The 14,173-nt window shown below is 38.6% G+C and overlaps 5 protein-coding genes across 5 annotated transcripts in view; 3 read left to right on the top strand and 2 right to left on the bottom strand.

Annotated features, from left to right (window-relative positions):
* Positions 1-907: 907 nt before the first annotated feature.
* On the top strand, positions 908-2,311 carry LOC108084077 (chymotrypsin-1). Its single transcript, XM_017180098.3, has one exon. It carries the CDS (start codon positions 1,312-1,314, stop codon positions 2,176-2,178), a length of 867 nt encoding a protein of 288 aa, XP_017035587.1. The 5' UTR covers positions 908-1,311; the 3' UTR covers positions 2,179-2,311.
* A 298-nt stretch (positions 2,312-2,609) lies between these two features.
* On the bottom strand, positions 2,610-3,938 carry LOC108084023 (chymotrypsin-2). The gene has a single exon (XM_017180036.3). It carries the CDS (start codon positions 3,507-3,509, stop codon positions 2,709-2,711), a length of 801 nt encoding a protein of 266 aa, XP_017035525.1. The 5' UTR covers positions 3,510-3,938; the 3' UTR covers positions 2,610-2,708.
* LOC108084022 (chymotrypsin-1) lies at positions 3,549-5,387 on the bottom strand. The gene is made up of 2 exons (XM_017180035.3): positions 4,653-5,387; positions 3,549-3,770 (listed from the first exon to the last, which is right to left on the bottom strand). Exons 1-2 carry the CDS (start codon positions 5,382-5,384, stop codon positions 3,675-3,677), a joined length of 828 nt encoding a protein of 275 aa, XP_017035524.1. The 5' UTR covers positions 5,385-5,387; the 3' UTR covers positions 3,549-3,674.
* A 76-nt stretch (positions 5,388-5,463) lies between these two features.
* LOC108084087 (chymotrypsin-2) lies at positions 5,464-6,601 on the top strand. Its single transcript, XM_017180110.3, has one exon. It carries the CDS (start codon positions 5,593-5,595, stop codon positions 6,400-6,402), a length of 810 nt encoding a protein of 269 aa, XP_017035599.1. The 5' UTR covers positions 5,464-5,592; the 3' UTR covers positions 6,403-6,601.
* Positions 6,602-10,819: 4,218 nt separating this feature from the next.
* cher (filamin protein cher) overlaps positions 10,820-14,173 on the top strand; it is a 47,039-nt gene continuing 43,685 nt past the window's right edge. The window contains exon 1 of the mRNA XM_070287159.1: positions 10,820-11,081. Coding sequence (XP_070143260.1) covers positions 11,067-11,081 — 15 coding nt within the window. The 5' untranslated portion in view covers positions 10,820-11,066. The remainder of the gene's footprint in view (positions 11,082-14,173) is intronic.

Here is a 14,173-nt window from a genome sequence, read left to right as displayed (position 1 = left end):
TCTAGGCTTTTATGGATCTGTTTACTGAGGTCTTATGACATCAGATAATACATAGTATGTTATGTTTGCTGGGGCAGTCGAAATTTAAAACGGGAAATGCTTCAGACAGGCTTGCATACTCTAGTTTTTTTTTCTTAGTTTACAAATTGTTTGAGTAAAAATAAGAGTTTGATACTTATTCTAGGTCTTCAAAAAGGAAAAGATTTTTAAAATGATTAAAAGCTATATGAGTTGAATTGTGTTATGTTTATTATTGTGTTATGTTTATTATTGACTTTGATAAATGCCTTCAATTATCATATTCATGCTTGCTTTGTAGAAATGATGATTAATTAAGGATTTTTTATTGATGATTGCGGCTAACAGGGATACGTGATCAACATGCAAGGCTGTGTTAATTTTAATAAGAAGAAAAAAGCTTGCCTTCGTATACATTATATTTTATTTATTAAGTTAAATAAAATTATATTATCATTCAAATAATCTGAACAAAAAACCTATTTTTAATCAAAAGTTATAACAAAATAATTTAAATAATTTGGCTGGTACTTTATAATATTAAATACAATTTTAGTACAAAATCAACAGCAGATAAGATGACAAATAAGCAATATATATACTATATATTGATTAATTATTAATTATCAATTAAAAGTTCAATAGCTTCTGTGACTATGAGCTTCAAAAATCTAGATTTTTATTTCCATTTCTAATTTAAAGCATTAATTTATTGTTTAAAAAATATATACAATTTAATTTTTACAGGTTTTAGTTTACTTTTTAATTGTCTAATTGCATCTTATATGATTTTAGGGCTTTGCAAATTAATGTATGTATTTATATCATCGTTAAATAATAGTTTTAAGTAGAAAAAAACTTTTTTTTCTTGCTAAATAATATTATTAGAATCCATTTACTTTTGTCTTACTATTATTTTAAATCTATATATATATATATATTTATTTAATCTATAAGTAAAGTAATGTAATCTAGGTAATCCTTGTAGGCGTACCCTGTTTATTTTTTGGGAAAACATCTCGTGTCAATGTCCAGCTGCCTTTGCTCCGCCCGGATATTGATTGCCCCTGTCACAAATCAGTCATAATCAGAGTACGTCTATATCATTTTATGGCAGGCCCAGACTTTATGGCATAGATACATACTTGCGGGAACATCGAATCCGATTTACGATAAAACTCTACGCCGCTTACGATATTGAGCGTTTTTTGGCGAATATAAAAGCCAAATCACGACCCATATGCAGGCTTAATTGGCTCAATACCGTTCCGAATCAAACACTTACGACCTACCATGTTGCGTCGCGGTCTGCCTGCGACTTTGGTCCTTGTGATCCTGCTGACCTGCTGCAGTCAACCCAGCAATGCCGTGCGTCAGGTTGAGCTCAGCAAGGAGCAGGTGGCGAGGATCGCACAGGCGGGTGGAGTTACCTACCAGAATCGTGTGATCAACGGCGAGGATGCGGCACTGGGTGAAGCCAAATACCAGATCTCGTTGCAGGGCATGTATGGAGGCCATATGTGCGGCGGTGCCATCATCAGCGAGCGCTGGGTCCTGACGGCGGCGCACTGCGTCTACGGATACAATCCCCCCTACCTGCGAGTGGCCACGGGCATGGTGCGATGGGCCCAGCCGGATGCACTGTACTTCGTGGAGGATTACTGGGTCCACTGCAATTACAACAGTCCCGACTACTACAACGACATTGCCCTGATCAAGCTGAACGACACCATCAAGTTCAATGAATACACGGAGGCCGCTAAGCTGCCAACGGAACCGCTGAAAAATGGTACACAACTCCTACTCACCGGCTGGGGATCCACCGAGCTCTGGGGAGACACTCCCGACATCCTGCAGAAGGCCTATCTCACGCACGTGGACTACCCAACATGCCAGAAGCTCTTGAACAATGATCCCTTCAATGGACCCTGCCACGCGTGCACCCTGACCAGCGGCGGCCAGGGCGCCTGCCACGGCGACTCCGGCGGTCCGTTGACCCAGAACGGAGTGCTATATGGCCTGGTCAACTGGGGCTATCCTTGCGCCACTGGAGCTCCCGACAGCCACGCCTATGTATATTACTACCTGGACTGGATCAGGCGCCTGACATCCGAGACCTGCAGCAGCAATTGCGATTGCTATGCCAGCAATTATCCGTGAAGAGTAAGTGTGAAGTGGTGCTAACTCCAGATTAGGAAACGATAACGATTTCTCAGGATAACGATAAAAATAAAGATAAATGTCACATGTTAAGCCTTTTAAAAGAAATAAAGGGTTTTTTGATTGAAAGATATGTCGTTGAATATTAATACAACTATTTTAGATTACTTTGCTTTGTGGTTTATCAGCACTTTGAAGACAATATATCTACAAAGTAAAGATATATTGCATATTTAAATATTTAGAACACATTTGCAATTAAAATTAGATAAAATAATATTTTTCTATTATTAAATTAAAAACAGATAAAATTCCTAAAAGTTTTTTAAAAAGTTAAGAAACAGGTTTGGTCTAAAGGAGGTCATATTTTCTTCAACCCTTTCCCATAAATCAAAAAGTAAAACCTTTAATACCTTTAAAATTCCATAAAATTTCAATTTTTGAGCCAACTCTTTTTTTATTTTGTTAAGTACATCCCTTAAATTAATTAGCAACATTTAAGGCTTGCAATTAATGTAATTAACCACACTCTAGTAGTAGCACCTGTCGTTGCCGCTGATCTTGCTGCGAATCCAGTCCAGATAGTAGTACACATTGGCCTGGACATCGGGAAAACCCACTCCGCAGGGTCGTCCCCAGTTGACCACCCCCACCAGCCGGCCATTGCTGACTAGTGGACCGCCGGAGTCGCCGTGACAAGAGCCCTCGCCCTCCTGCGAAAAGGTGCAGATATGGCCCACGCCCATGCTGCTGGTCTGGTTGAAGATATCGTAGCACTCGTCCAGAGGCACGAAGCCCATGGTCAGCTTCTGCAGGTTCTCCATGGCGCTGCCATACGCTTCCTGAGCACCCCAACCCGTGAGCACGATCTCATCGCCGGGACGCACGGGCCGGATAGGAAGATCAATGGGCTGCGTCAGCTCGTTGAAGGTGATGTTCTGCGTGAGCTTCACCAGGGCGATGTCGTTGTGCATATACGGCTGGTCGTACATGCAGTGCATGTGGATCGATTCGGTATAGTAAACGGCTCCTGGCTCGGCCCACTTATTGGTGCCGGTGATCACGTTGACAAGGGCGGGCGTGAAAGTCTCCACACAGTGGCCAGCGGTTATGATCCACCGTTCGTTGATGATGGCCCCGCCACAGTTATGGGCACCCACTATAGGCTGGAGGGAGACCTGATAGGGAGCAGATCCTATTTCGGCATCCTCACCGCCCTTGATCCTGCCCGTCAGACCCGTCGGATGGGGTCCAACCAGCCGCTTGGCCTGGCCGGGATTCGGGTTCTGAAGAAGCAGGAGAAGCAAGACGCTAAGGTGGAACAGCTGCATCTCGAGGGTTTTGGCCACGTACTGAATACTAAAAGCCACTTTGGTCGCTATCAAAACTTTATTAATGAGTCTCAATGGGCCTTATCGAGGGCTACAGTTTATCGTGGCCTTATAAACTGGCCAATTTAATGGGCAACGATAGCCCAAAGGGGGAATATGGAACTCCTAAACCTGGTTGGTGCTGAAGCCTCCGCATTTTACATTGCCACTCATGATGTTGCGCATCCAATCTTTATAGAACAAGACATTGGCATGGACGTCCTGTAATTAATTGAAAAATTTATAGGGGAAACACTTTTATTTAGTGGAAAACTAAAATAGAAATAATTGGGTTTACTTTTGGATACTACGATATGGTATCGTCAACATTATCAGCCACATTTTATAAGCAATAAGTTGGCTTTTCTACCTTATCAGACTTGGAGTTATAAATGAATATAAATATTTTGAGTAAGTTATGTAAATACGAATTTTTAGAGTAGGGTTTATTAGGTTAACTAAGGAATTGTACATTTCAGTTAGCATTTATCGAACAGATAAACTGCCAGTTAACAGATTTAATAAACAACTAATGGGAGAGCCAATGCAAGTCGTGGAAAAGATTTGTGCAGATGTCAAAATTTTACTTACAGCAGCCTTCATTGGTTAACTTTGTTGGACAGTTAAGAAATTACGACTTTATTTCCACATAGAAAAAACGAAGATTTTTTAAAGAAAGACGATTTAGTAAGAATATTTAATAAGATTTGTTGATGAGTTCAAATATCCATAAACTTTGATTGACTACTAAGACACAAGCACTTTAACTTAACACAGATAAACCATAAATTTTTGAAAAAGAAAATCGATTTTGAGAAGTTGAAATATCAACGGTAAGTTTGATCGGCTGCTAACTATAACCTTAACTAGACATTAAGAAACCGAAGATATTTCAGATATTTTTTAGAAACAAAAGGGAGCTTAAGCAGCCCAAATATCACCAACGGCAGATTTGACTGGTCATTAACTAACAGGAAAGCTACTAGCACTCTAACTCTAAATAAAGAAAATAATAAAAGAAGAAAAAGACAATCGAAGATTTTAAAGGGATTACACATTTTTTCCCCAAGAACAATTTGTCCACTTAAAGTTTCTATAACTTACCGGCACTCCAATGGCACAGGGCCAACCCCAGTTGACCAGGCCCACGAGGTAGCCATTGCTCACCAGCGGTCCGCCCGAGTCCCCATGACAGGCGCCCTCGCCCTGCCGCGAAAAGGTGCAGATGTGGCCCACATCGCAGTCGGGATCGTTGCTAAGCAGCCCCAGGCACTCGCGGTGCGGCACATAGCGTAGGTAGACCACCTGCAGATCGATGGGAGCAATGCCCCCAAGAACAGTAGAGCCCCAGCCGGTGAGTATAACCTCATCGCCCGGCTGCATGGGCACTTTGGCTGTGGGAATGGGCTGGGTGCGTTCGTTCCAGACAATCGGTTCCTTCAAGTGCAGCAGGGCAATGTCGTTGTGCATGTCGGGATTGTCGTAGTTGCAGTGGATGTGGATTGCCTGAAGGAAGTACCTGCCACCAGGTTTATTGTACTGATTGGTGCCAGTGACCACCACCAGGAAGTCGATGTTGGCATTGGCCACACAATGGGCGGCGGTGAGGACCCACTGCTCGGCGATGATGGCACCGCCGCAGGAATGGGCACCAGAGATGCCCTGCAGGGAGATTTGATATGGAGCAAAACCCTCCGGTGCCGCCTCACCGCCAATGACTCGCTGATCCTTGAAGACATCCGCTCCGGTGGCGTTTCCCTTGACACGAATGGCCCAGCCGGAGGAGGAGATCCCTCCGAGTGCCAACAGAAAAAGAAGCAAGGCCACTGGCGACATCTTGGTTCTGTGCTCGGGAACCTAATGCGCTGAGCGACCACTTTCTTGACCATTTATCGGAATCAGATATAAAATCAGTTTATGGAGCGCGATTCGAGGCAACCTTTGGCCATTCGCGCCGTTCGGGCTTTACGACGCCAATGCATAGTTCAATTAAAACCGCCGAGGGTGAAACCAGACAAGTTCAGTCAGTGCTTGCATTCCCGCCATGGCGTTCCATTCGCGCTTCCCTCTGTTGTCAGGCTTGGTCCTCCTCCTCTTTTGCGGTTGCCTTCTAGCCCAGGAACACTTCATTGTCGGAGGTCAGAATGCCGTTGAGGGCGATGCCCCGTATCAGGTGTCGCTGCAAACCCCCGTGGGCAGTCACCTGTGTGGTGGAGCCATCATTGCGGATCGCTGGATCCTCACCGCCGGTCACTGTGTCAGAGGTTATCCCGCCAGCCGTCTCCAAGTGGCCACAGGGAGTCTGCGCTACGCGGAGCCCGGAGCCGTTTACTATCCGGATGCCATCTATCTGCACTGCAATTACGACACTCCCAAATATCAGAACGACATTGGGTTGCTGCACCTGAACGAGACCATCGTCTTTGATGCCCTCACGCAGGCAGTGCGTCTGCCTAGTTCCCCCCTTCCCCAGGGCACCGCAAATCTTGTGTTCACCGGTTGGGGCGCCCAGTCGGCTTCGGGCAGTCTGCCCTCGCAGCTGCAGCGCGTCCAGCAGCAGCATCTTGGCAGCCAGGTCTGCGCTTCTCTACTCAGTCCCTATGAGGATCTGGAGCTGGCTCCTGGCCACCTTTGCGCCTACCGACAGGCCAACATAGGCGCCTGTCACGGGGACTCTGGCGGTCCGCTGGTCTATGATGGGACCCTGGTGGGCGTGCTCAACTTCTTTGTGCCGTGTGCCCAGGGCGTGCCGGATCTATTTATGGATGTCATGTACTATCGGGATTGGATGCGACAAACGATGAGTGGCAATGGCAAGTGTGCGCAGGTCAATCAGCAGATAATAATTGGTTAAATAAATACTGTTAAAAGCACTAATAGAAAAAACGTTCTTATATAAGGAGGAATCATATTATTATTAAATCTATTTAACTATTTTATAATTATAAACATTTAATGTAAAACATTTATCAATATAAAGGAAGCAATTCAATTATAAATAAATAAAACGTTTTCAAAAGAAAACTTCAAAATAAGTTTTCTGAAAAATAAAACGGAATCTTCAAATCCAAAAAGCAATTTATGACAAACTAGTTCAAAATATAGCAAAATTTAAATATGCTCAGTTTTTTTCTAGGAAAGGTATAATGTCTTGAGATGAATTTGACATTATTAAGTTGTCTAGATTTTTGAAATACCACAGGAATTTATGACTGTTTTACTGTTTGCCTGATACCCCATAAAAACCATTTATAATCATGAATTTTCATAAAATAAGGAGACCTTGCTGTTACTAAACATATTTAATACTTAGGCTAATTGACCACTATTTTTTAATGTGATGCAAAGATTCCTGGAGATATTGAATCTCTTGGCCGTGGGCCAGGAGACCGATCCAACGGACAGACGAAATGTCCAAGTGATTCATCCTCCCGCCACTTTCTGATTTATGGATGAGTCCCCGAGACAGGGAAGTGTCTCCCTGGCCACACGTGTCGCCCTGCTCTAATTGGAATCAGGTAGAGCACACCCCAGACACCACTAGAGACACCATCAGAGACACTGGTGGCTGTATTAGTCATGTTTTTTTTGAGTGCGCCTGACAGAAATCGCTCACGGCGCATGGAAATTCTGAAAATATTTTTCTTTTTGCGCTCGCTATTCAGCTACCAAAAAAAAAAAAAAAACTGGGAAAAACACTCAGTTGTGGGTTGTGTCTTGGCATTTTCGAAAAGATTTTCAGTTGCTGCATTGACTTGGACGTGTGCGGATCTTGAGTTTTTCGTTTGGAATACGCGGCGTATACGCAATCTTCGGTCTACATATATGTAGACGCGTGTGTGTTGTTCATATTTCTATATATACGCGAATATATAGCAAGTGAAATTTCGCAACTTGTGCATAACCGAGGGGATAGAAATTGTTGAAAAGCCCAATGAAAATGCCAAAGTATGTGAAATAATGTCTCCGATAAAGGCAATTGCGCGTTGAAATGTATAGTACATACGAGTGATGACGAATAATTCGCCGAAAAGTGCTCTTATCTGCGCAAAGGAATATATATATATCCATTAAATATATGTGAAATATATTAGATTTGGAATATTTCATGTCTTGCGACTGCCTGTGTGAATTTTTGTGTGGCGTTGCCATTTTGTGAATAATTTCCCCAATGTGCGCCACTGTGCTTCTTGGCCTTTTGCTGGACCAAAGCAAAGAAGCCATTAATTGTTTTTTTTTGGCTGTGAGAACGTAAAGTGCATTTTTGTGTCTCGGAGGCGCCAGATGATGCTGCTGCTGGTCTTGGTCTTTATTTAGCAACGATCGCACGCTCTGGCGCACCTGAGAAATTTTAAATATACCTGGGGGAATTGAGCAACTCTCCGGGGCTTGAACTTATTTCTTATTTTTATTTTTCGAGCTTTATTTTAGAAAAAGAAGTACAATTTCTTGGCATCCCGGGGTACTTGGCCACAGGGTCCTGGAAAGTTACAGGGCTGATGATCGGGTCTCGCCGTGGTCTCTGGCTGGGGAGTGGTGTCCGGATCCCAGTAGTGGGAATCGGTGGTCTCTGGCTGATACTCAGTGGTGTCTGGTGGTGTATACTGGGACAAGGCACAGCCTCCCAGGACACACAGCATCACAAAGAACGTTGTGAACTTCATCTCGATAAATATCAAAGGCGACTGATAAAGCCTCAACTTTAGCATCACCTTATAAATAATGCTGTATCTACGCATGTTAGGCTCATTTATTTATTCGTCCAAAAACAGTTGGTCTCAATTGTTCTTGAAAAAATACTAAAGTAAAATTACTATCACAAATATTTGAATTGTTTAATTTGTGTGGCCTGCAGCTGTTGTGTAGTGAAAGTATTTATTTAAGAATTTGTTCGAAAAGATGGAACCACCTTTGTATACTCTCTTGTTTTTGTTATTGCATCCCGCTGAGCCATTTGTTAATTGGATTCCATTAATTTTCGGTGAAAAATATGTATATACTTAGGGGCAGAATCAAGGAAGGAAAATAAAGCGTTGGCACGTGAAATTACTTGTTGGCAATGGGGCGTATGCGCAACATAAGGCATTAACAGCCGCAGCAGCTGTTGGAGAAACTCAAATGTCATGAATAATGATAACTAATACAAATTAAATTTGCTTAAAACTACACGCGTTGAGCGTCAAACTCTAATTGTATTATTAAATAATCTATATTTTGGATTTTATATATTTGGGATGATTATAAAATTCATATTTAATCAAAGCGAAATATTTTTATTAAAGATTTTGAGTGATTATTTAACAAAAAAATATAATTACCTTAATTTCTATAAATACAAATTAAAAGAATTATTTTTAAATAATAATAAAGTATTTAAAATAACTTATTCCTTTAAAATATAGCTCTTAAACGCTTATAATTTGTCTTAAGATAAAGTAAACCTTTTTTAAAGTAATTTCCTAATATCTATCTTAATTCCTTTTCATAGAAAATATACAATCTAAACCTATATAGAGAAGCATCTTTAGTTCTTATACATTCGACTTCCAGAAAAAGTACTCTTTGTTTTATGAGTTCTTGCGATGCCGATCTTTCAGCTTTGAAATCACGTAATCAAAATAAAATTTACGATATATTTAGCGTGCTCTGGCTGAGTTTTATCTAAGGAACATACATAAACATTGGCCCAGAGAGAGTCTTTCGACCCAAGCAAAATAAAAACCAAGAATTTATGACAGCTGATTTGGCCGGAGGAGCGTATTAGTCATATCATCCAAGACGATACTAGCCACACAGCATATAGTATATGCTTTATGCTTTTGATTTCATATTTTTGCGTATTTTATTCGCGAATAATGAGTCAACAGGCGGGGGAACACGGAATGCAAAATCCGAATAGCGGATTGTACTTGAAATAAGTCAAATGAGGCATTCAAGCAGGAGCCAGCAAACAGAAAATTTAGCAAAAAAAAATGAGAAAAGACCGCATACAGATCTATGAATAGAATAACAACAAAATCAGCTGCGCGTCGAAAATCACAAAATCACATTTGCTATGACTTAAGGAGGGGGCCAAGACTGAGGCAAGACGGGAATTGGCCAAAAACCTGCCAAACAGAGTCAAGAGTGCAGTTGACGTCGCTGTCGGCGTCACATGCAATACCAAAAACACAACACAAAACACGAAGCAAAATAAATATTGAACAAATTATGTATTGAAGATGTATGCACACTCGAGGTTGACCATATAGCAACGGAGAGTGATTACTTGGCTGGAGGTTTAGAATTAAATTTTTAGTTGATAAATTATATAATTTAAAGGTAGTGAATAAAAAATGTTATTTTAGACTTACAATTGCTTGTAAAAAAAACGCAACAATAGAGAGCAAGTATAATTTCTTGTAAAATTATGGTATAAGCTGGAACTGAATGTAATGGGATTTCCTCAGCCAAAGTACACCTTCGTCTAGGGAATGCAAAAAATAATGATATATCAACACAGTATCGATATTTGAACCCACAACCGATATATAAATTGATATCGACATTTTGTTTGATATATCGGACCAAATTCCTACTTGGTAACACAGAAAACTTTTTCTGTATCGATATTTTAACGATATTTTAATTTCGATATACTCAACTTTATAATGTTTTTAAGTATATTGCTAGCGAAATTATTCTCGGTTACTTTAAGTTCCGAATATTCCAAACATTGAACTGAAAAATTTATTGAGAGTTGCTATTAGAATGACAATTTCCCATAGTATAGCTGAAAATAAGTATATTGTATTGATATCTGTCACAAACACCGATACAAAAATTGATGTATTCCGAAAAATCGATGTTCCGTTTGATAAATCGAACCAATTTACGTCTCCAAAACCGGCTGGTTTAAGTAGTTGGAAATTCATAAAATTATTCTAAAAAATAAATATTTTAACGTTTAATGCCATACTTCAAATTTCGATTTTTCAGTCTTGAAGATATTTTAAGTATTTTTACCATATTTGTTTATGGATTTATAAATAGCAACTTTTCCCTTGCTACATTTAGATTATATTTTCAAAAATTAGCTATCAGAATAATACTTTCTCAACCACAATGCACCTTTATGCTACCATCCTCGGCTGTGTGATTCTTCTGAGCAAATAATAATAAAGAAATTGAAAAAATAAAGCTGCGCGCGCCGTTCTGCTGCATAAAAACTTAGAGCAAGGAGGCGCACACAACTCAGTTGAGTTGAGGAATTGTCGCGGCCAGTACGAGACGAGTACGAGTGCAAACCGAACCGCGCAAGAAATTATAAACATAGATATATATATTTTCAAATCGAATAGTTTGAGTTTTGTTTACGAAATAGCAGAGAGCCCCACCAGTGTGTTTGTTGTGTTGTGTGTTTCCCAAAAAACGTGCTCGCAAGCCATTGTGTAATTACTAATTAGCGGGCCAATCAAGTGATCAGTATTAAGCACCCATCGAAGTATTACGACTCGAGATCATTCAACACCCATCGATATGGCGTCCCGAAGAGTGAGTGTGTGTTTGGTGGTCCCTATATCCCACACCCACGATTTTCCATTGCTGGGTTTTAAATATATATATTTATATTCTTACAAGCGAATTTGGAGGACATGTGGTTTTCATTACCCTTTCATAAAAACGAAATATTTTTGTCAATTTATTTTTAGTCTACAGCCACAATTTCTGCTCACTTGCGCCTTCGGCGTGTAAATGTTGGGTGTAATTTTAGTTTCAAATAAATTCAAATTAATTAAAATGGAAGTGAAAATTTATTTAGCATTTCATTGGCGCAGAACGACGCTGAATCATGTGGCAATGCAAGTGGCGCCTCACGTAGTTGTCGTCGCATTATCGCATTGTCGCCGTTTTTGGTCCGAATCGAGCGGTTTATTTCCATATAGGGGGAATCGAATGTTGGACGGACCGATAGTGCCATAAATGGGCAGCAGTCCAAAGCCGCACTCGCACTACTCCCTTGTGGAATGTGGTGAAGGACTTGCTTCCAAAACAAAACAACACTAAATATTGTTTAGCGAAAACAAAGCATCAATAGAGTGCGGATATGGTTTATTTTTGTTTATGATGAGCCTTATATATTTAAGAAATAAAGCCAAAGCTAGCCTTTGTCATGATAGTATAAGATTTTGTCTTATTTTGGTTACATCTAAACGAGTGTTTTTGGTAAATCTAAGATAAATATCACAAAGCTTTCTTTATATGGTAGATCATTTATAAAATCATATAGTGGTAAATGTACTCATTTAAACTTAAGGAAATGTACATTGTTATAGACTTCTAGCAGCTTTTTATATTACTTGTTTTAATGCGGACTAAGAAATTTGGTAGGTGCTAAAATTATTGAGTTACCAGGGATCGATGTAATAACTCATACCACTTGGGAATTATAGCGTTATAATAATATATTTTTTATAATAACACATTTTTTAAAATACTATATTTTTTATAATATATTATTATAATATATTTTTGTCAAAGAATTAAATCTTTCTCTAATTGGAAGCAATACATTATTTATCCATGTGATTAATATGTCTTGTACCAGTTGGGAATTATAGTAAAAAATATGAACCTTAACTGTTTAAACAATTTGTATATTAACAGTTATTTAAACAAAAACCCATCTATGCTGATAAAAATAACTAATATGACATATTTTAATTATATAAAAACCAAGTTCATTATTTATTATTTCAGTTAAGTTGACTAATAGAAAAAGTACAGTTTTTTGCCACCGAATTTGCCGCAAGGTCCCAGAATATTTCCTCCGCAAGGTGATTGAGGAGCTTCAGTTGTTACTGAAGGTTGGGTAGTACTCGAAGGATCGTAATAATAATAATATTCCGTTGTTGTTGAGTCAGATCCAGAGGCCAAGGCTAACCCAGCCACGGCGCACAGAAGTAGGAGGGTGACAATAAACTTCATTTTCTTAACTTTCTTGGGAAACTGATGGTTTAGCTAAGAAATTTGGTGATTTTTATACCCAAGCAAAGAGCTGGACAATTGTTGACACATCTGTTTGAATTTTAATTGCGAACCAAAACTACAATTGAACACTTAAACAAATATTTAAACTACCTCTTACATCGTATATAGGGTAAGGTGGGGTAAAGCCGACCTAGTAAATGGTTTTGGCTATAAAATGTTTATTTTACATCGGATAAAGTCGTTATATATACCAAATTAAAGGTTAGACTTTTGCGCAACGTTCTATGCATAGCATTTTATTCATACCTTTGAAAAGTTTTGAGATACAAGCGTTTTACGAAAAAGTTCATTTTTGCTATGTTCAAAAATGATGGGGTAAACCCGACCGCCTATGTTTTTGGTTGATTTAGTACAGATATAACCTAAATATAGGTTTTGCAATGATAAATCAATCAATGTTATGTTATATAATGGTAATAAAAGATAAAAGAATTAAAAAAATTAAAATAGCAAAATAATTAATCAGTATCATCTGATTCGCTGCTCAAATAGCTTGCTGGCGTTTTTTGGTTCGAGTTAAACGTCTGGTTGGCTGCGATGTTGATGGTTTTGGTGTGATTGTTGTTTTTTTTGGATTTTTTGCGGCAGGATTTACCCCACTATTTAGAGGTCGGATTTGCCCCACCACGTAATTTTTCATAAAAACGCAATTAAAAAAGAAATTATGAAAAAAAATGAACCAAACTTATATGCACTTTGTAGGACTTTATTCAAAGAATCTAAATCCACTTACAATTTTCATGCGATCACTTTGACAAACAGAAATATCCTGCAGTTAATTATGCACAAAAATGAAATTCAAAATTGTGAAAACAAACTTGTTGTCGTTTGACCATCTCAATGTTGACTAATAAAATGCTGTCATACCACCATTTACATTGTTTTCGATGCTCTACACGACAACACTAATATTATTTTGCGTAGTGCTTCCGATTTTCGAAAACAGAGGGAGGTCGGGTTTACCCACACTGTCGGCTTTACCCCACCTTACCCTATGTATTATTTAATTATTGAGCATAAAATATAAAGCGTGTGAACAGTATTTACACAGATTTTGTTAATCTTTGTCGGTATTTTAAAGGGATAAGGTGTTTTTAAGTTTATATAACAAAATGTTGGTAATTTTAATGACGATGGTAGAGGATAAATTTTAAGTTTGTATTCGAATCTTGTCAGTTTTTAAAGCCAATTTTATAAAATATAATTAAATAAAATAGGGGAGTATTTGGGAAGAATAGAAACATATATTAAAATAAATTAAAATAAATGTGCATGAAATACTCATTGAAATAACTTACAATAAAGCAGCTTATATTATGTGAACTATAAGATAACGTAATATTTAAACATTATGTTAACTATCATCCATCAAATATCGTCAGCTAGATTTTTAGTTATCCGTAAAATAATCTTTGAAATCATAAATTGTCTTATATTATTTTATTTTTCTCCAATTCGAATATATACTAAAGACATTTTTATATTCCTTGATCAAAATATTATTAATATTCAAAATTGGTTTCTTATATGGGCTTGTTTTAGCCTTATTGTTTAAGCATTTATTAGATTTGTTGTTTTTTTTTTTTTTTTGTATT

Source organism: Drosophila kikkawai, chromosome 3R (assembly GCF_030179895.1).
Source record: "Drosophila kikkawai strain 14028-0561.14 chromosome 3R, DkikHiC1v2, whole genome shotgun sequence".
Lineage (NCBI taxonomy): Eukaryota > Metazoa > Arthropoda > Insecta > Diptera > Drosophilidae > Drosophila > Drosophila kikkawai.
Note: the sequence above shows the minus strand (reverse complement) of the source record. Positions and strands in the feature narration are given on the sequence as shown.

What these genes read in the sequence shown, in the direction of transcription:
- LOC108084087 (XM_017180110.3), top strand. Translation starts at nt 5,593, where the DNA reads ATGGCGTTCCATTCGCGCTTCCCTCTGTTGTCAGGCTTGGTCCTCCTC.
- LOC108084077 (XM_017180098.3), top strand. Translation starts at nt 1,312, where the DNA reads ATGTTGCGTCGCGGTCTGCCTGCGACTTTGGTCCTTGTGATCCTGCTG.
- LOC108084022 (XM_017180035.3), bottom strand. Translation starts at nt 5,384, where the DNA reads ATGTCGCCAGTGGCCTTGCTTCTTTTTCTGTTGGCACTCGGAGGGATC. An exon ending in CCTGTGCCATTGGAGTGCCG is followed by an intron (nt 3,771 to 4,652) that starts GTAAGTTATAGA and finishes AATTAATTACAG; the next exon opens with GACGTCCATGCCAATGTCTT.
- LOC108084023 (XM_017180036.3), bottom strand. Translation starts at nt 3,509, where the DNA reads ATGCAGCTGTTCCACCTTAGCGTCTTGCTTCTCCTGCTTCTTCAGAAC.